The sequence below is a fragment of the Medicago truncatula genome, chromosome 8 (assembly GCF_003473485.1).
Source record: "Medicago truncatula cultivar Jemalong A17 chromosome 8, MtrunA17r5.0-ANR, whole genome shotgun sequence".
Lineage (NCBI taxonomy): Eukaryota > Viridiplantae > Streptophyta > Magnoliopsida > Fabales > Fabaceae > Medicago > Medicago truncatula.
Window position 1 is genome coordinate 11,420,407 of NC_053049.1, and position 17,722 is coordinate 11,438,128.

The 17,722-nt window shown below is 31.3% G+C and overlaps 2 protein-coding genes across 4 annotated transcripts; both read right to left on the reverse strand.

Annotated features, from left to right (window-relative positions):
* Positions 1 to 1,076: 1,076 nt before the first annotated feature.
* Positions 1,077 to 6,673, reverse strand: LOC11444031 (signal peptide peptidase-like 4). 2 transcript variants are annotated; one of them, XM_039828930.1, is made up of 15 exons: positions 6,356 to 6,495; positions 6,170 to 6,251; positions 5,537 to 5,695; positions 5,278 to 5,389; positions 5,035 to 5,154; positions 4,740 to 4,891; positions 4,407 to 4,586; positions 4,288 to 4,322; positions 4,040 to 4,202; positions 3,890 to 3,943; positions 3,609 to 3,701; positions 3,358 to 3,500; positions 2,820 to 2,890; positions 2,448 to 2,531; positions 1,077 to 1,660 (listed from the first exon to the last, which is right to left on the reverse strand). In XM_039828930.1, the coding sequence occupies exons 3-15, from the start codon at positions 5,576 to 5,578 to the stop codon at positions 1,542 to 1,544; spliced, it is 1,368 nt and encodes a 455-aa protein (XP_039684864.1). In that variant the 5' UTR covers positions 5,579 to 5,695; positions 6,170 to 6,251; positions 6,356 to 6,495; the 3' UTR covers positions 1,077 to 1,541. The 2 variants fall into 2 exon arrangements, with proteins under 2 accessions (XP_039684864.1, XP_003627574.2); XM_003627526.3 differs by lacking the exon at positions 6,170 to 6,251 and having other exon boundaries at positions 6,356 to 6,673.
* Positions 6,674 to 8,247: 1,574 nt separating this feature from the next.
* On the reverse strand, positions 8,248 to 16,616 carry LOC11440397 (U-box domain-containing protein 33). 2 transcript variants are annotated; one of them, XM_024772109.2, is made up of 8 exons: positions 15,815 to 16,616; positions 12,116 to 12,237; positions 11,891 to 12,012; positions 11,387 to 11,491; positions 10,308 to 10,647; positions 10,018 to 10,158; positions 9,485 to 9,865; positions 8,248 to 9,385 (listed from the first exon to the last, which is right to left on the reverse strand). In XM_024772109.2, exons 1-8 carry the CDS (start codon positions 16,014 to 16,016, stop codon positions 8,615 to 8,617), a joined length of 2,184 nt encoding a protein of 727 aa, XP_024627877.1. In that variant the 5' UTR covers positions 16,017 to 16,616; the 3' UTR covers positions 8,248 to 8,614. The 2 variants fall into 2 exon arrangements, with proteins under 2 accessions (XP_024627877.1, XP_024627878.1); XM_024772110.2 differs by having other exon boundaries at positions 8,250 to 9,385; positions 10,018 to 10,155; positions 15,815 to 16,615.
* Between the last annotated feature and the right edge of the window lie 1,106 nt (positions 16,617 to 17,722).

The following is a 17,722-nucleotide window of genomic DNA, read 5'->3' on the forward strand; positions in this document are numbered from 1 at the left end:
TATGTTATCCACATTTACTTTAGAGTATTCATTTTTTTGGTATTGATTTGTGTCGAGAGTTCCACATTTGATTAGATGATTGAAAATGTGTTTATAAAAGAGTGAGATATCTCTCACCTTACAAGTCAATTTTGTAAGTATGAGTTAAACTCAGCATAAAGTATATCCAAAATCGATTGCACCGCAAGCTGTCGCTCGCTTGGGCCACACCGTAAAATCCAAGGTGAGACGTGAAGAATATCACATTGAATAAAATATAGTCTGACATTATAATCTGAATAAAATATGGTCTGACATTATGTTTATAAAGGTTGACACATCTCTCATCTGACAAGTTGAATTAGATTCAACTAAAAAATCTGAAGAACTTGAGGTTTTGTTCAATACTAAGTGTGATGAGCTGTGTCGAAAGTCTCACATTTATAAATATGACATGGTGTCTTTATAGGGGGGAAAAACTCTAACTTTAAAAATACATACGAAATTATGATTTTTATTTTATTTTGGCATGACCTCTGGGGACTTTAGTTTGTGCTTGATCAGAGTTGTTTAACTTGTTTCCTAAATCGATCAAAAGCTTTTGATTTCGTTGAGTCAGTTTTTAATCTCCTTTATCATGTTGAATCCAATCCAAACCAATCTACCTCAGTCAAATAAGTTAGATTCCATCTTTAGTCTTTAAAATCTGTTTGTTTTTTTATAAAAAAAAAAAAAAATGAAATTATAACTCATATAGCCAGGTTATAGGGTTCAATGGCTTGTAAGTTAAATATGCAATTTTTGAAGAGGAATGTTATTTGAACTGAAAATTGATTACGTATTTGACGCCATACAAAATATACCACATATAACAATTGATTTGACTTGAGGGAAAGGAAAAAAAAACTAATTAAAAACAAAATTGTATCTACATCGTATGTAAGTACATTGTTGGACAACTATTTAGTTGTCCAAATAAAGTTTATCTTTCTTAAACTATAGACAAGCTATAGACTTCAATGTCTGTGCTATTGATTCAAAGGCTTTCATAAAATGAAAAGCAAAATTTTTAAGAATAACTTGAAATTGAAATCTACTTCACACAACAAGAATAACATGAATGGTAATTAAGGTAATATTAATCATCACAATAATATTACATTACAGTAGAGTTATGACTCAATAATAAACAACAACTGCAGTGTACGCAAACCTTTTATTAGTCTTCCCTCTTTTGAATCTTCTTCTGTGAGGTCATTTTGCTTTAACAAGACTTGGATTTTGAGAAGACTCTCATGGAAGCAAGGCCATCAACTAGAATATTGATTCTCAAATAATCTTCTGATCTCCAACTTGCTATCTCAGGAGAAGAAAAAATTAATGTTACATCACACAATAGGGTGGTATATATTTCAACTGTCAGCTGCTGATTTGAAGTCCATGCTATCAAATCATTTGGCTGCAGTTTTGTTACGATAACAATGTTACATATACACAATGTCCTAACGGTTGCTATCACTCTCCTATATAAACTAATAACTAAGATACAAATCTGATGAAGATCAATGTTGGTTAATTGATTGGTTAACTTCTTGAATATGAGGACAATGCCTTTCTGGTTCTCCTCTTGTCCATAAAATCTTGAGATCACCTCTCTTCTTTCCCAATGACAGAAAGGTGCCTGCAATTATGATTTACATGGCAATGTTTCAGAAAATAAACTTTTAATGTCATGCAATAACTAAATGTATGCTATGTCTTGGTCACATGGGATGATAACACAACGGCAATCAAGTTTTGTCTAAGAGATGTCAGCTGCATGGACCAATTTACTGTTTTTTCGGTACACAAGGACCAGTCTACATTATTGCCATCTATTGGAAACTAAAATCAGTAAAAACATTTTACTTCTTTGTCTGCATCCATCCATATATGTAAATAATAACTTATTTTGTAACTCTAGCTCATTCAACTCTCAGGCCATGCAGCATGTTTATTTCGGGAGCTTCTTTTCCCATCCCCTATAGTTAGTCCGGAAGTATACTTTTAAGAAAACATTTTTTCTACGCTCCGAAAGTATACTTTCGGACCAAAACACAGTTTTTTTCCCTGTCGAGTATACTTCCAAACATCGACGTGGATTTTTAGAAAGCATGGTGGAGGGGGGAGAAGCTCCGGTTATTTGTAATAAATGAGTAACGCGACATATAGTTAGCACAACATTATTTTGGTACATCTTGCAGAATGATTCAACAAAATTTTATATTTGTTGTAATTTGTCCAGCACAACTCTTTATTGGCTTGAGACCAAAATGTGGAGAGTTCATATTAATGGTTGAACCTTTGCATTGTTCATCCAAAGGTAACTTGAACAACCAATAGAACACAATCAAATAATACATTGAAGACTAGAATGCCACCATATGTGTTTACACTTTCAAATTTATGAGTAAGATGGTTATACTTACCAAGTGTAAATGGGACTATATAGAGCAAAGCTGGCTGGCCATGTCCATCCATCAAGTTTAAAGCGACATATGTGATGAGGAGACCTGCATATTAAAATTCAACGAAGAACACATAAGGAAAACCGATAACCACTTTAAAAATTGAAATAATGATAGAAATTGGAGACGGAAAAAAAATTGGTCATCAAATTTGGCATTTCTAACACTTAGCAACAAAAATAGAATCAGATTTCATATTTTTTCGTCTCTAAATTTTTGTCTCTATTTTAACTTTTGCTAGTAGACACCTCCACAAGTGAAGATAGAAATATAAGTAAACAGTAGACATTCACATTTTGTATGCAAGTTATCCCCAAATCATGTGTATCATACCTAGACCATAAGCAGTCATTGCCCACACAAAGTATCCAGCTCGGAGGTTCTTCTTTGCCAACCAATCATACCTGTAAAAGTAGTTGTCAATAGACTAGTTAAGTTCACGAACCGTTAACATGATACAACACAATACAACTGTTTTCTTCATGTACCTGTTCTTTTTTACATAGAGATCCTATGTGGAGATGTATTTTATGGACGTTTGGAAGAGCATGAGTTTATTTTTGACATTAAAACGTAGGTAATTGTTTGGAAGAGCTTATTAAAATAGCTTATAATATGTTAACGAGCTGCTTTCAACTTATTTTCATAAGCTCACCAAGATAGATTATAGAAACGGCTCATAGAGAGCTATCTCGTGTTTTCGGTTGTTTCCTCTTCAATTATAGAAACAACTTATACTTTTCTGTAATAATAATAATAAGCACTTGGAAAATATATCTACCCAAACGTCCTCTTTATCATAAAAAACATAAGTAACACAAGGTGAATAGAAGGCCAGATACATATATTGTATGATCAATAGATGACCAACCTTAGTGAAAATGCTACTACAAGTCCCGGTAAGATTATGTCCCCGAAACCAATGATGCTGTAACCACCCCAAGGATCAAACAAACGTGGTAACTTGAGAAGCATGGGAATACCGTCTTCTCCACTCTTATCACCTCGAGCTACCTGTACAGAGAAAATGTCACTAATTTTAAGGCCAAACTAATGTATTTGGGTTGGAATACCACTTGTATAGAACAATTTAGGGGAGAGAGCTTTATTCAAAACACTCACCACTATCATCACGCTCTCATGAAACCACCATTTAGAGACGAACACCCATAAGATGTCATACAGGAAAGCACAACTGAGAAGAACAGTCCCAACCTGATACCAAGAAAGAAGTATATGTGAAAGTGTCTCTCATAATTAAAATCCATTAGTATCAAGCAAAGCTATCACATCAACATTTTATCGGTTTAGCTGTTAATAAATGGTGCATGTGCTTAAATCCAAGAGTATCACAGACATGTAAATGCAGAGATAATGCCCTAGGGTTGACTTTGGAATCATACCTTGAGATTTGGTATGCGAACAATCTGAAGAACTGTAATGATCAACGCAATACCCTGAATGACAGTCATAAGAAATATAGATAACAGTATTAAAAGTCTATGATTTTTTTTAACTAAAAGATAAAGTGACAATAATATAACTATTCTTACTAGAATATCTTGACCAATCCACGCATATGATGCTTGTCGTTTAACCGCCCAAACCACCGCAAATACTATGCAGAAGGGAGTAACAGCAAGTGTCAGATATGGAACGGCTCCAAAGAACGGTATCTTCACATATGTTTGTGCAGGATACTGAAACCATCTGAAACTACAACAACTTTGCTGTCAATTCGGACAGAAATAATAGGACAAACCTCATAATCTACAACAAACTTCAAGGATAAACGACTTACCATGATAATAGAGCCGTCAGACATGTTTGTAGACCCTGAAAGCATATGAACATACAAATATTAGAGGGAGATACAAACTTTAATCAACATGAACAAAGTCGAAAACAAGAGTAACTCACCTCTATTCCTCCAATGCAAAAAAGAACCACCAGAACTTCAAGAAACCAGAATGACATTAATTTGTACAGCATAACCAAGAAACAAGAAGCAAGCACGACAAATAAAATTGCTGCTGTAGTACTGATTTCCACATAACCACGAGAACCAACACTTTCTGCAACATATTCATCTGAAGCATCCTGCAACCATAAAAGTTATTCATATATCAGTAATCAAATTAACGAGTTTATAAATATGAGCAGAAATATCTTTATCCTCACGATTATTGCATTCATTCTTTCTTCACTCTATCTTTTAGTGTGAAAAATTGGCATGAAAAGAAACTAGGTAACCTTTAAGAGCTTCTCTTGCTCAATAGCAGCTTCTCTGGCAGTCCAAGCAGACCAATAAGAAGCACATAAAATGGTACCAACAGCCATAAGCCACAAAAACACTTCCGCAACATCAACCAATGGACGAAGTGGAGAGTATAACTGTATGGACACTTAGAAACAAAAATTGTACATGCAATAGAACAAAGGGTATCAAAACATAAAGTAATCATTTCATTAATTAAATTGTCCTATGCCAAAGAAAAGCAACAACTAATTACAACATAAGTGACACTTCCGAGAAAGTTGAGCATACCTATGGAGTTATTTTGTATGTGTCTTTCCAAGTTTAATCCAGCATCTTGTGGAAGCATAACAGCAGGTATTCCAATATCAACATCAGTTTCATTTTCCTCACAAACCATCTTAAAAAGTTCTGTACAGCAAAGACATACAATATTTGCTTAAAATAACCACCATAGGACAAAATACGTATTTACTGCAATTATTATACATTTCTTTGTTTAATCTACTAACAAAAGACAAACACATAAAACACCTGTACGATAGTTTATGATGAGAATGGCTGAAGCACCGGCTTCATCAGCTATATTTGCCTTGGTTGTGAAACTACATTTTCCTCGGTGCACCAAAATGATCTCATTGGTGAGCTAACAATAGTGAAAAGCAAAGCAAATAAATAACAGATTAATGAAATGCTTCCAAATAATAAAGCTTTCGATCTGGACAACTATGCTTCACAATTCGGTAACGTCGCATTTGGCAAATTCTATGGTTTAAAAATGAACTCAAAATACCTTATTCTTTGGCTTGCTACAACAATCAGGAGGATCGGCCATGACAACTCTAGTATGATTGGCATGTTTTTCTTTTGATTCCAATGTAGGACCGAATCTTGCACCGACACCAACATATTCGGCGTTTTCCACACCATCAATCCAAGTTGGGACTTTGACCTAACAAAACATTTTGTTAGCAACAGACCACATTGCATAGAAGTTTACTTCAAATTCAAGAAACCATAAGCCAATACATTTGCAGATTTTGTTTTTCAGAGTCAGTACATGAAATATATTGTTCCAATTACCTAACTATTATCACCTCGTTCTTGGTTAAATTTTGGATACAAAAGGGAAACTATAGAAGAAGAAAAAAATCAATTGAGCATACATCACACAAGGATAAAATAAAGTCTAATTATTTTGATATAAGCTATAAGATGCTTTCTTAAGCTATTTTAGAGAATCTATGAAAATAAGCTGAAAACAAGATATTAACATGTCACAAGCTATTTTCATAAGTTCTCCCAAATAGTCTCACAAGAACTTATATCAGTAGATAAGCTCAAATAAGCCAATTCAAATAGCCCTTACAAAACTGAAAACTCAAAAATCAAGTACCAAAAACAATTATAAAAGAATTAATCTCACCAAACAGTCCAATTTTTCTTTCCTCAATTAAAAAATGAATTTTTACTATGATTTCCAAATCTCTTCACTGTTCCAACAGTTTCTAAGCAAGCAAGAAACAAAACCAAGATCAAAATCCACACAAAAAAAAAACATTTTTTTAAACTATTTATACAATTGATATATAAAGAATAAAAAATTTGGTACCAGAACAAAGTTATTCTCACAACCAGGCCTTGTAGGAGCAACATCATCATGATGAACTATATCACCAGCCAAAACCAAAGACACACTAAACAGAAACACATATGCTACAATATTACTATATATAACTCCCAATGAAACCATTCTAAGAATTAAGAAGATTCTTGAATGAAAAACTGAGGAAGAATTAAAGAAAGCAAATAAAGTTTTTTTATATTTGTTTGGAGAGAAAATAAAGGAAGATAGTGAGAAAGTTAGGAGAAGGAAGTGACGGTGGAGAGAGAAAAAAAGAGCAGAATCTATTAATGTTATTAATTTAGTTTCATAAGTTTTTGTTTTGTTGTTTGTACTATGTAGGAATAAGGAAAAAACAGTGAGTGGTAGTAACTACTATTTGAGTTTAACTATGTAGATTTTGTAGTGCAATGCTGATGATGCTCATTTGCCTTTGTCGGCCACGTGTTTTATTCTGTATGTGTGTGTGAATTTACTTACTTTGTGATTTCTACTTTGGCTTGAAAATAAAAACTTTTAACACTTGTATTATTGGACATATTCAGTTGAATTGTGAAATAGTAGATGATTATGTTGTATTCTTATTTGGTTGTGATTTAGATTTAGATAATAGTTTAATTTTTTTTTTTTTTTTTTAGTCTTGTCTTCAACGAAGTCGAGACGTGTTATTATTTGTATACTCTTTATTTTTTTTTTTAAAAAATTAAATTAAATTAGTGTACTTAAAATGATATTAGGGAGAACCAAACCTGACATCTTAAGAAGAAGCACGCTCTTTGTTTTTTAGTTATGGTTGAGTCTTTATTTCAAATTTAAATTATAGTTTTTTTAGTCAATGGACTTGACTTGATATCACTTGGAGTATGTGAGATAGTAATGTTAGTTTAAAATGTAATTGGATAATATAAAAAAATTTAGATGATAGGAGTGGTTGGAAGGAAATTATAATAGTAAGTAGGGTTAGGTTTTGGAACAAGAAATAGAATGTACTCTCTCAAAGACATAATACCTTAAATTATCTCTCTATTCATTTATTATATTATTCGTTTAGATTGACTTTGACATCATATATTTTGTAGGTATTTTTCCTTTGAGACGACATCAGTATAAATGTGAAGGAAAAAAATCACACTTATGAGATATCTGTTAAATAAACTTGAATCTCATTCTAAAAGTTAGATCAAATGATAAAAATATTTCAATATATTTTATAGATTCAATAAGTAAAAGACGAAAGTAACAAGAGACTCGAACATAACATTTTCAGAAGTTGATATTTTATTTTCTACGGAAGAAGTTGATTTTATTTTGAAACAATAACAACAATTGTTGATTAATGGAATATCACTATCATCCATAGGAGTATAAGTTTGGAGAAATAAAATATTAAGAAAATGGAACATGTTAGATTAGATATAATAAACAATAATCAACAGCATCGACAAGGGTATCAAGGCTTAATTGTGATGTTGCTGTCGTGTCGTACGGTGGTCCTTGAGTAGTTGCCCACTTTCTTTGGCGTTTGTTTGTGGAAGGAAGGAAGCCATGTGGACAATAAAAAATAAAAAAAATTATTATTATACAACATATATTATTAATCTTTAATATTTTTCCTTTTATTAATTATTCACTTTAAAGAATTCAAATCTCAATATTTCACTCTTCTTCATTTAGTTCACAATAACAACAATTCTTGATAAGAATGTTAGTTATCTCATTTAATTTTTTTAATATAGGAAAAAGTAATTATACGCTTCAATTTTTCATTGGAATACAAAGATTAATGAGAAGAAAAAAAACTAAAATAACTAAAGATGGTGGGTCATGGTGGACAATAATTATTCACCTTTATATCAAATAGTCCAACTAAATCTTATCATAAATCTCTTCACACCATATCTCAAATTCCACTTTCCATTTCTAAAGTAGGAATCGAGGGGCAAGGGAGAGTAGATTTGAGGATTAGATCAATAAAAAAATTGATAACTATGTCTTACCATGGACCATATATATACATATACACAAAAATTCTGATTTGCCATATACACTGCATATGTTACAAAATATGGTATAAAAAACTGAGGGAATGAACAATTTGTAATCACAACTATATCTGCTAGAAACTAAATATATATATATGAACATGAGAAGACAAAAAATGGCTGGTTTTTGACAGGTGACTATGAAACTAGTCATGGTTTGCATACAAGCTTAGAATTTGTCCTTTGTGAAGTGTCATAGCCACTTTCAAGTTGTCCTATTAAGCTGTTTATCCAAACAGGACTTAAGTCCAAAGTTGTTTGTGCCACTACAAGAAACCTTCATAGGTTCCAACACCCTCCAACCTTCTGAACAAAGCTCTGGCCTACTCTTTTTGTTCATATCACAACACCTCAAAGCAAAATGAACCAGCTTTTCAGCTTCCACAATAGGCCAATCTCCAGCCAAAGGATCCAAAACTGATTTCACATTTCCACCAGCATTATTTAATGCATATAACACTTCATTCTTTATTCCTAAAGCTGGTTTTCCAGTTATCAATCTCAACAAAACAATTCCAAATGAATAAACATCTGACTTTGAAGTAAGTTCGCCTGTACCCAAGAATTCCGGATCCATGTATGCAAAAGTTCCCTTTGCAAAACTAGTGATCCAAAACTGTGTAGTACTATTGTTACTAGAAGAATCGTTTTGACACGATAATACACGACAGATTCCGAAGTCACTAAGCTTGGTTACAAGGTTTGCATCAAGGAGAATGTTGGAAGGTTTTAAGTCACCATGGACTATGCTGTGAGGTTTATTGGAATGGAGAAATATGAGAGCAGAACATAGTTCTGTGGCGATGCGAATTCGAGTCTGCCATGTTAATGGAGGTGCATTATTATTTCCATTGCGGCTGAGATGATCTTCAAGGCTTCCATTTGGTAAATACTCGTAGATAAGAGTTTTTGATTCTTGGTTTACTCCTATAAGTGTGATAAGATTTGGATGCTTTAACTTGCTCAATACTTCAACCTGATACGACAGAACCAAAAGAGTGTCAAAATGTAAACTTGTATCACCTTAATGATCTTGGACTAGTAGTTAAGCTCAATCGAACTCGAACCATCTTACCTCCTGTTGAAATTCTGAGGGTCCTTGAGTACTGTTGGGGCTCAGCACTTTTATCGCCACGTCAGTGTGACGAAGGATACCTTTAAATATCTTTCCGTATCCACCTTCACCAATCTTTAACGATTGATTGAAGTTACATGTTGCTTCTTCAATCTCTGAAAAAGAAAACTCTGACAAAAGTTGAAGAGAGTGTGTTCTTGATGCTTCACTAATCTGATTCTCCTTTGATGACTTGTGATTCAAGGCAAGTTGGAGTTCCTTGTTGACTTTGTCTAATTTGCTTTTCATGTTGTCAATTTCTTCTTTCGCTTTCTGTAGCGCTTCCTCTAACTCTTTCCTTAGTTTTACCTCTTCTTCATACAAGATTATGGTGTCTTTAGTCTGTATATTGGATTTTTCAAACATTTGTATCAAGTTTATTTCAGCAACATTCGGAAATAATTTTAGAGTAGGCCATTAAGCATTAACATAAACATTTCCAGTAAAAAAAAGCATTGACTTAAACATGATAATCTATAGTTCTACACATTTACCTTGCGTATAGTATCAATGACATCTTTTTCAGCTTTGCGACGCTTAACAGTTTCTTGATATGCATCCCACCTAGCCTTCACAGCCTCCGCAATAGCCTGTTCAAGTTGATCATAGACACTCTCGTCCATTCCTCTATCCTGCTAGTGTTCAATCACAATGTACAAAATGTTATCATAATATTGCTAGTGTCATTCAAACTTATAACAAGTATATAACTCATTTACTTTGCAAAAACATGCAATGCACCAAAAGAGACACAAATACTCTTAATGAGGAAAAGAATGTGTACCAGCACACCAGGAGGTGATGAATGACAAAGATTCTCCTCTTTAATACTAGACAGGTAACTCATTTTCAAGTCCAACAAACTCTCATTGCCATCACTAGTCAAATTTGGGGTCAATACCGTTTCAAACGATGAAAATCGTTCTGAAGAAGAAACAGATGATGCCATGCTCCTTCCACTTTCGGATGCAGAGCTGATAGATCTTACTCTATGATGATGTAACTCTTGATCATGTGAAATTGATCTAGATATCAAGTGAGGTGAGTGACCAACTTCAGAGTTTTGCATTTGCTGCACCAAAGGAGATGTGGCCTCTACTCTAAAGTTTTCCAAACTGCAATCCCTGATTTGATTAATTGATACTTACATCAGTACAAAAGATACTATAACCAAGTGCAATGACACTACTAATGCAAAATGATATGTAAATCATACAACGTCTAAGATAAATCAAGAAACAAACTTTATGAAATTACAAGAATTAGATGTATTTTAAGCTCTGTAGCAGCAATAATTCTGATCGAAAGTATGTCCGGTGTCTGACACATGCAATTACATTTCACCGGCTCATTTTCTCAAATTATGGGTGTCTACTTGTTAGTGTCTGTGTATGTGTCAGTGCTTCATAAATTTTAATTCCTAAAACATCGCTAGCGTTTCACATTTCAGTTGTATTATATATAAAAAAAATATTAATAATAATCTCTAAAAGACAAAAAAATGCTTTTAGTTTCTGTAAATGTATAAAATACTAGTTTTATAATTTTATTTTAGAAAAAAAATCATTTTTATGGAGATTAAAAGTATGTTTAATCTGCTGAACTTGTTCATGAGGTGTTAGCTCAATAGTTAGGGTTTGACCTTTTAAAATTCTTCGAGTACGGTTGTAAAATAATCATTAGTATCACTTTAATTAATAATATTTTACCTATTCTTCAATTTTTTTTTGTTTAAAATAACACATTGAGCTCATGAGTATTCTTAAGAAAATACAAAGCTTTAAACTTCCAACCAAAATTATGATTATCTTCATATAGTGCAACAATGTTCTTTTATGCATCAGCATTTATGGTGCAACATACCTTGTCTGTATAAGATATCCTTTGCAGATAAACTGTATATGACAAGAAGCTGGAGATTGTTCACATACATAGATGGCTTTCTTAGATCTAAGATCTGTCATTCTCCTGCAATGTCAGGCAAATGAACTTATTGAAAACAATTTATAAAAAACTTAATTCCATAAGCTCTCCAAGATAATTTATAAGAACACTTTATAACTTACACAAAAATAATTTGACATTTTTTTTAATCTGGAGACGAAGTGGCAAACACCACCTAAAACTCACACACACAACTGCGAAAACTCGGTTCAAACTAGAATGACGATATTCATCCTAGCAATATCGGCATTGTCAGTTGACTAGACCTTACAAACTTTATTTTATATTTTGTTATAAAAATAGATTATACATGAAGTGCTTAGTTATATTGTTTATCCAAACAGTACTAGGGTCAGTTACTATAAATCATATATCATATCTACATCAAATTATTGACCATAATTTTGGACTCGTGGGGTCTACCTAGAATGGTACTTATCAGAAGCTGCTCCCATAACAAGATTTTGTATGTTATATCTAGAGATGAGTTCTATAATCCCTTTTTCAATGCAATCCATTTCAATGTGCAATTTAGTTGCTGTCACCTGTATAAGAAAATAAATTATTCAAATAAGTTTTGAAATGAATGCTGCAAAGCAATCACATGGAAATAGTTATAAGTTATAACAAACAATAACAGTACATTACCCCCATCCTTTGACAGATAGCTAGATAAACATCAACAGTCTTCTGCATGTTTTGACTTTCAATTTCCCTGTATGCCTTAACTTCTTGCTCTGTCAGTGCACTTGCTGGAAATTTAGCACCCACTGTAAGTAATTAAACAGCCAAATTAACAAGTTAATAAATAGTTTATGCAACTTATTCAAGCTTAATTTATTTGTTCTTAATAGTTTTTAAATATTTTCGTTTTCAGTCAAAAATAATATTGTTTTTCTTAATTTATATCTTTTAAATTTACTTACATTCAAAATATGTAAAAGAAAAAGAAGATTGAGACACTTGTTAAATGATGTCATTCATAAAATGCCCTTCACAGAACAAGGTCTCATAAAATACAGTTTTTAAAGTATAAACACTTTTTTTTTTTATCACATTCAGAAAATCAAATATAATTAGCTAACATTCTTAATTTGCATAGGTTTAAGCATTTTTTTTACTTTAATTGAAACCATAATAATATATGTTGAGGATGACTCAAAATTTGGTGTTTGGAAAATGTTGGAATCGTGACACGATTTTGGCATCGTGGCACGATTTTTTCTAGACAGTGAGCATGGTTTTTAGGGTGTCCAATTGTGACACGATTTTGGGAAAACGTGACACGATTTTCAGCTTGCTGGGCAAATTTTCAAGATAAGGTTGGTCGTACTTTGGGTCGTACGCATCAACCGTGTCACGATTTTGTCCGGATCTGAATACTATGTAAGCACTCCATGTCCCATTTGTTAGGCAAGCTTGGTGAATCTCATGGAAACCAAAGGAGGGAACTTTTAGGGTTTTAGATACTAAAGGTTGAGGGTCTTTGGGTGAGGTTCAAAGCTTCAAGATGTGAATCTTGGAGAACCAAAAGAGGGGGCTATTGTGAAAAGGGTTGGTGCCTTTTGAGGAAGATTCATGGGGTTGGGAAATACATAAGTGGAAAGTCTTTTGTGAGCAACTTGGGTGAGTCTTGTGAAACCAAAAGAGAAGATCCTTAGTGAAATCAAAGGCTAAGGGTTGGTTCTCTTTTGGGGGTTAGATTCTAGAGTTGGGAAATAATTGTAAACACCTTGGGAGAGTGAAAATCATGAGTGTCTTGTTCATTATGAGATTGGAAAAATGGGTAGAAATTAGGGTTGTTCTTTGTGAGTTTGTTGAAGCTAATTTCTTGTAACTCATTTGTATCTCTTTGTAAGAACCCATTGATACTGGATTGGAGACATCGATCTCTCCTCCAGAGTAGGTTAAGTTGGACCGAACTGGGTGAACATTTTTTGGTGTTGTCTATTTTTCTTTACTCTCTTTATCTTGTTTATCCTTTGGTTAGATTGTGGTTTTGCTATGCACTTGTTTTCTAGATTAGATCTAGATTGTTGTTATTGCTTGTGGTTATTTACATTTGGTTATTGCTTGTCAATGATACTTACTCCACACATCATATAATTTGTATATTGGTGTGAAATTTGAGTCCAGAGTTCACAACAATATAGGTTAGCCCCCCTCAAAAAAAAATATACCTTGGCTTTTTTTTTTTGGACTAAATATATAGCTTAGATAATCAGTTAATTCTTCTAATCTACAACTAATCAAATAATAGTTGTGATTTTGATAAATAAAGAAATTAATAATAGTTTTTTTAAGGAAAAAAAAAAACAGTTGTGATAGTATTACAGTTAAATTCGGTATTAAAATCACTGCTACAATTAACGATAAAACATATATGTCTATGTTCTTTTTAAAGGTTGTTTGAGTACGAATTTAACGTTTTAATTTAACTGTTGCTTTGATAGTTCAAAGGGACAATTTGGAAAATTCAACTTTGTTTTTTAAACAAAGTTTGTTTTTTGTTATATGCAAATTTAAACAAAATTTGTTATCTATAATAATAGTTTTATAAATAGTTGAAATTTTATAAATAAGATAAGTAATACTATTGTTAAAAGTGTCAAGTGCAAAAAAAAGATTTGTACCATATCTAGACTATTGACATCTACTTGTTGTGGATGAGAGATAAAATGTGTGCAAAAAAATAGGAATATGATGGAGAATGCGATAATAACTAACAATTACACCCTCTAATCATTATTATAAGCAAACAAAAGCTTAAAAAATTCACTTCTTTAATATTGTGTTACTATTTTAGTACGACGTTTAAAAAAGAATGGATGAAGTACTTCATTCGTCCTTTATTATAAGTATTCATTTTATGAAGGCAAAATGATACTTATTATAAAAAAGACTGAGTGAGCATATATTTATAGTTTGTTAAATATTCAAACAAACCCTAACATTTGAGACTTCTAATTTCTAGGTGGGAGGATAGATAGTTCAGCTTGTTAAGTTAAGAGATTAAAAAAGAGTTAAGAGTTAAAAGTTCAACGAATAGAAATACTAATATGACAATTTATACCGTAACATTTGTGATTCAAAAAGAATTATAATCTCCAAGTATAACTTTGTTTTTTACTAGAGTATGGCCAAGTTTTCAAAAAGGGTTAATTAAATTTTTCATCCCTATAAATATCTGCAGTTTTGTTTTTAGTCCCTACAAAATTTTTTATTAGTGTTTTTAGTCCCTGTTAAATTAAAATTTGTTTAATTATGTTTAAAATTTTAAATTTTTTAATGATTTTTTACATACTTGTTTAAAACATTATAAAAGGTTCCGCCACAATAAATTAACTCAAAATTTTATTTTTAGGTCTAAATTTTCGTTAGTTTTATCTTAAATTTTTGGCGTTTTAAAAAAATTATATTTAATTCATTACATGTTAAAAAATTCTAATTTTTATAAAAGAGATTATTATAATGTTCTTAACATGTCTGTTAAAAATCATTCAAAAAAAGTTTAAGTATAATTAAACAAATTTCAATTTAATAGGGACCAACACATACTTTTAGTCTTTGTAAAATTAAAATTTGCTTAATTGTGCTTAAACTTTTAAATTTGTAACATATTTTTTCACATACTTATTTAGAATATTATACAAAGTTCCTCCGCAAAAAAGTAACTTAAAATTTTATCATTAGGTCCAAATTTTCATTAATATAATCTTGAAAATTTGGCTTTTAGAAAAATTCATATTTAATTCATTATATGTTAAAAAAACTATTTTTTTTTTACAAAAGAGTGTCTTACAATGTTATGAACATTATGTAAAAAATCTTTCAAAAATTTAGAAGTTTAAGCATAATTAAACAACTTTTAATTTAAGAGGGACTAAAAACTTTAACAGAAAAATTTGTAGGGACTAAAAAGTGTGATTTATTTTTATAGGGACTAAAAACAAAACTGCAGATATTTATAGGGACCAAAAACTTAATTAACCCTTCAAAAAAATACAAGTAATTAGACCTTTTAGTCTCTTTTGAAGTGCATGATTTACTAAAAAAAAGAGAATGTCATACAATTTTTCGTATCATGTTTGATTGAGAAACTAAATTTATATAAAACGAATAGTAAAAGATTGAACAAAAACTAAAACGGATAGTAAAAGATTGAACAAAAACAACAACTTTTGTCCCTCGCTAACTCATGAGATAACTTTTTATCCGTACAAACTATCAAAAATACAAAATTACCATTTTTTTAACATAAAAAATATTTTCTATCTATCGGTATAACATGTTTCTATCTCTTTTTTTTTTCTTTTCTTTACGGATTGTCAAATAACAAAGACTTACTCATAGGGATCTTAGCTGCTGGTACGTGCACATGAAGAATGCAAATGCTCTTTCCTCCAGAATTTTGTATAGCCCATATCACATTTAATTTGCTATCTTTCACATCTTTAGCCACCGCCACATAAATTGTATTCTTAACCCCACTTGGATTAACCTCTTTTACAGGTTCTCTCCTTGAGTTCATAGAACTCAACAAAGCCATGCAACAAGTTTAGAATGGTTGAAATTGATTATATGAAAAGTAAGTTACACCACGATTAAGATAGTAGATAACCAAGATATTTCTAAACTTTATGTGAAATAGAATTCCCACTCAATTTAAAAAAAAAAAAAAAAAGGTAACAAAAGATACTTGAGCTTTTTTCTATAACAAACTCAAATATATCTCTCTCTCTCTAACTCACTTCATATAAAACAAAAATACAACATGTCAATTTTCATGGAAATGAAAAGTGAAACAAGTGAAAAGGATAAGGCTTTGTTTAATATTCTGCAGGTGTTTGTGTAAAGAGGTTTTTTATCCTCTTTTAGAATAAGGAGAGGTAGAGAAAGTAGAGTACAAATAGAAGAGACAAGGAATATAATCATTAAGAACTAATGGCATTCTAGGAAATTACATGAACAACCTTGTGGTTCTTGTGGGCTCTACTTTGACAATAGTGTGGCTAGTTTTTGTTCTTACTCTTTTCTTCTTGTTTCTGCTTGTGTCCCCTGTGCTTCCTTGGTTCCTTGACTCATTCATATGATGTTTCGAAGAAATGGAGTTTGCAAAAGTGAGTCAAAGATAATGAAAATAAGAATCAATGGAGAATATTCTACTTAACTTTATTTTTTTTTCTTTCTCGCAACTGATTTTAAAACTTAGTTCGTTCCGTTGTAAGTGATGAAATTACATCACTTACAATAACATAATTTCCTACTCGATCCTTCTTAAATTAGATGTCTTTTTTACTATTTTTCTATCTTAAATTATTTATATAAACGAAGTGATAAACACCCTTTAAAACTCGTAAGCATAGCTATGAAGTAAGTTCAAACATGGATTTTTTAGATAAAAAATGTTTAAACCAACAATATTGACATTTATAAGTTGTATTACAAGTCTTACGAACGAATCATTCAAGTCTTTCTATACTTTTTCAATGTAAATATATGATGCTAACATAGATCCTTGGGCGGTTGAGAAATTGTAAAATGGAAAACAAAGGCTCAATTTGTTGATAGAATATGTAAAATAAAAGTGTAATTATTATGGTGTAGTATCCTCTATTTTTTTTTTTCTTCATTCTTTCTGATTTTTTTTATTACTACTATTATAAGTAAATATTTTATTTTTCGAAACATCAATTACTTAATCAGTCAGAAAAGAGAATATTTGTTGATTTTATTACTCCATTTGTTTCAAAATGTCTTCATCTATTAAACAAAGAGGATCAAACGTTGTATTTATGTATCTTTCTAATAAATAATTGTTGCACATATTAGTAAAACTTATATTAAAAATAGAACTATTTAGCGAAGGATAGAAAAATCTTTTATATAATAACTACAACTTAAAAATTGTGTCATTTTCTTAAAAATTGGACCATTTTTATTTTATTTTTTAAAAATTATCTCATAATGAATGACGGTGGAATTTACATGAGATTTTGTTTTTTTTTATTAATGAGGTAAAATCCATTTTATGGAACACAGAAAGAGACAAATTCATTTGATGGTAGCGTATGTTATAGAGTATTTTTTGTGTTTATCTATCATCAAATAACGTCAATCAAATTATCGCAAATTAAATCAAATTAACGGCTATGGGACCTAGAGTACATATCAAAAATAAGTATTTAGAGAAAAATCAAAGTGTGTGGGGCTGACCTAGATTTTTTTTTGAAGGAACTTGTCCTAGATATTTAT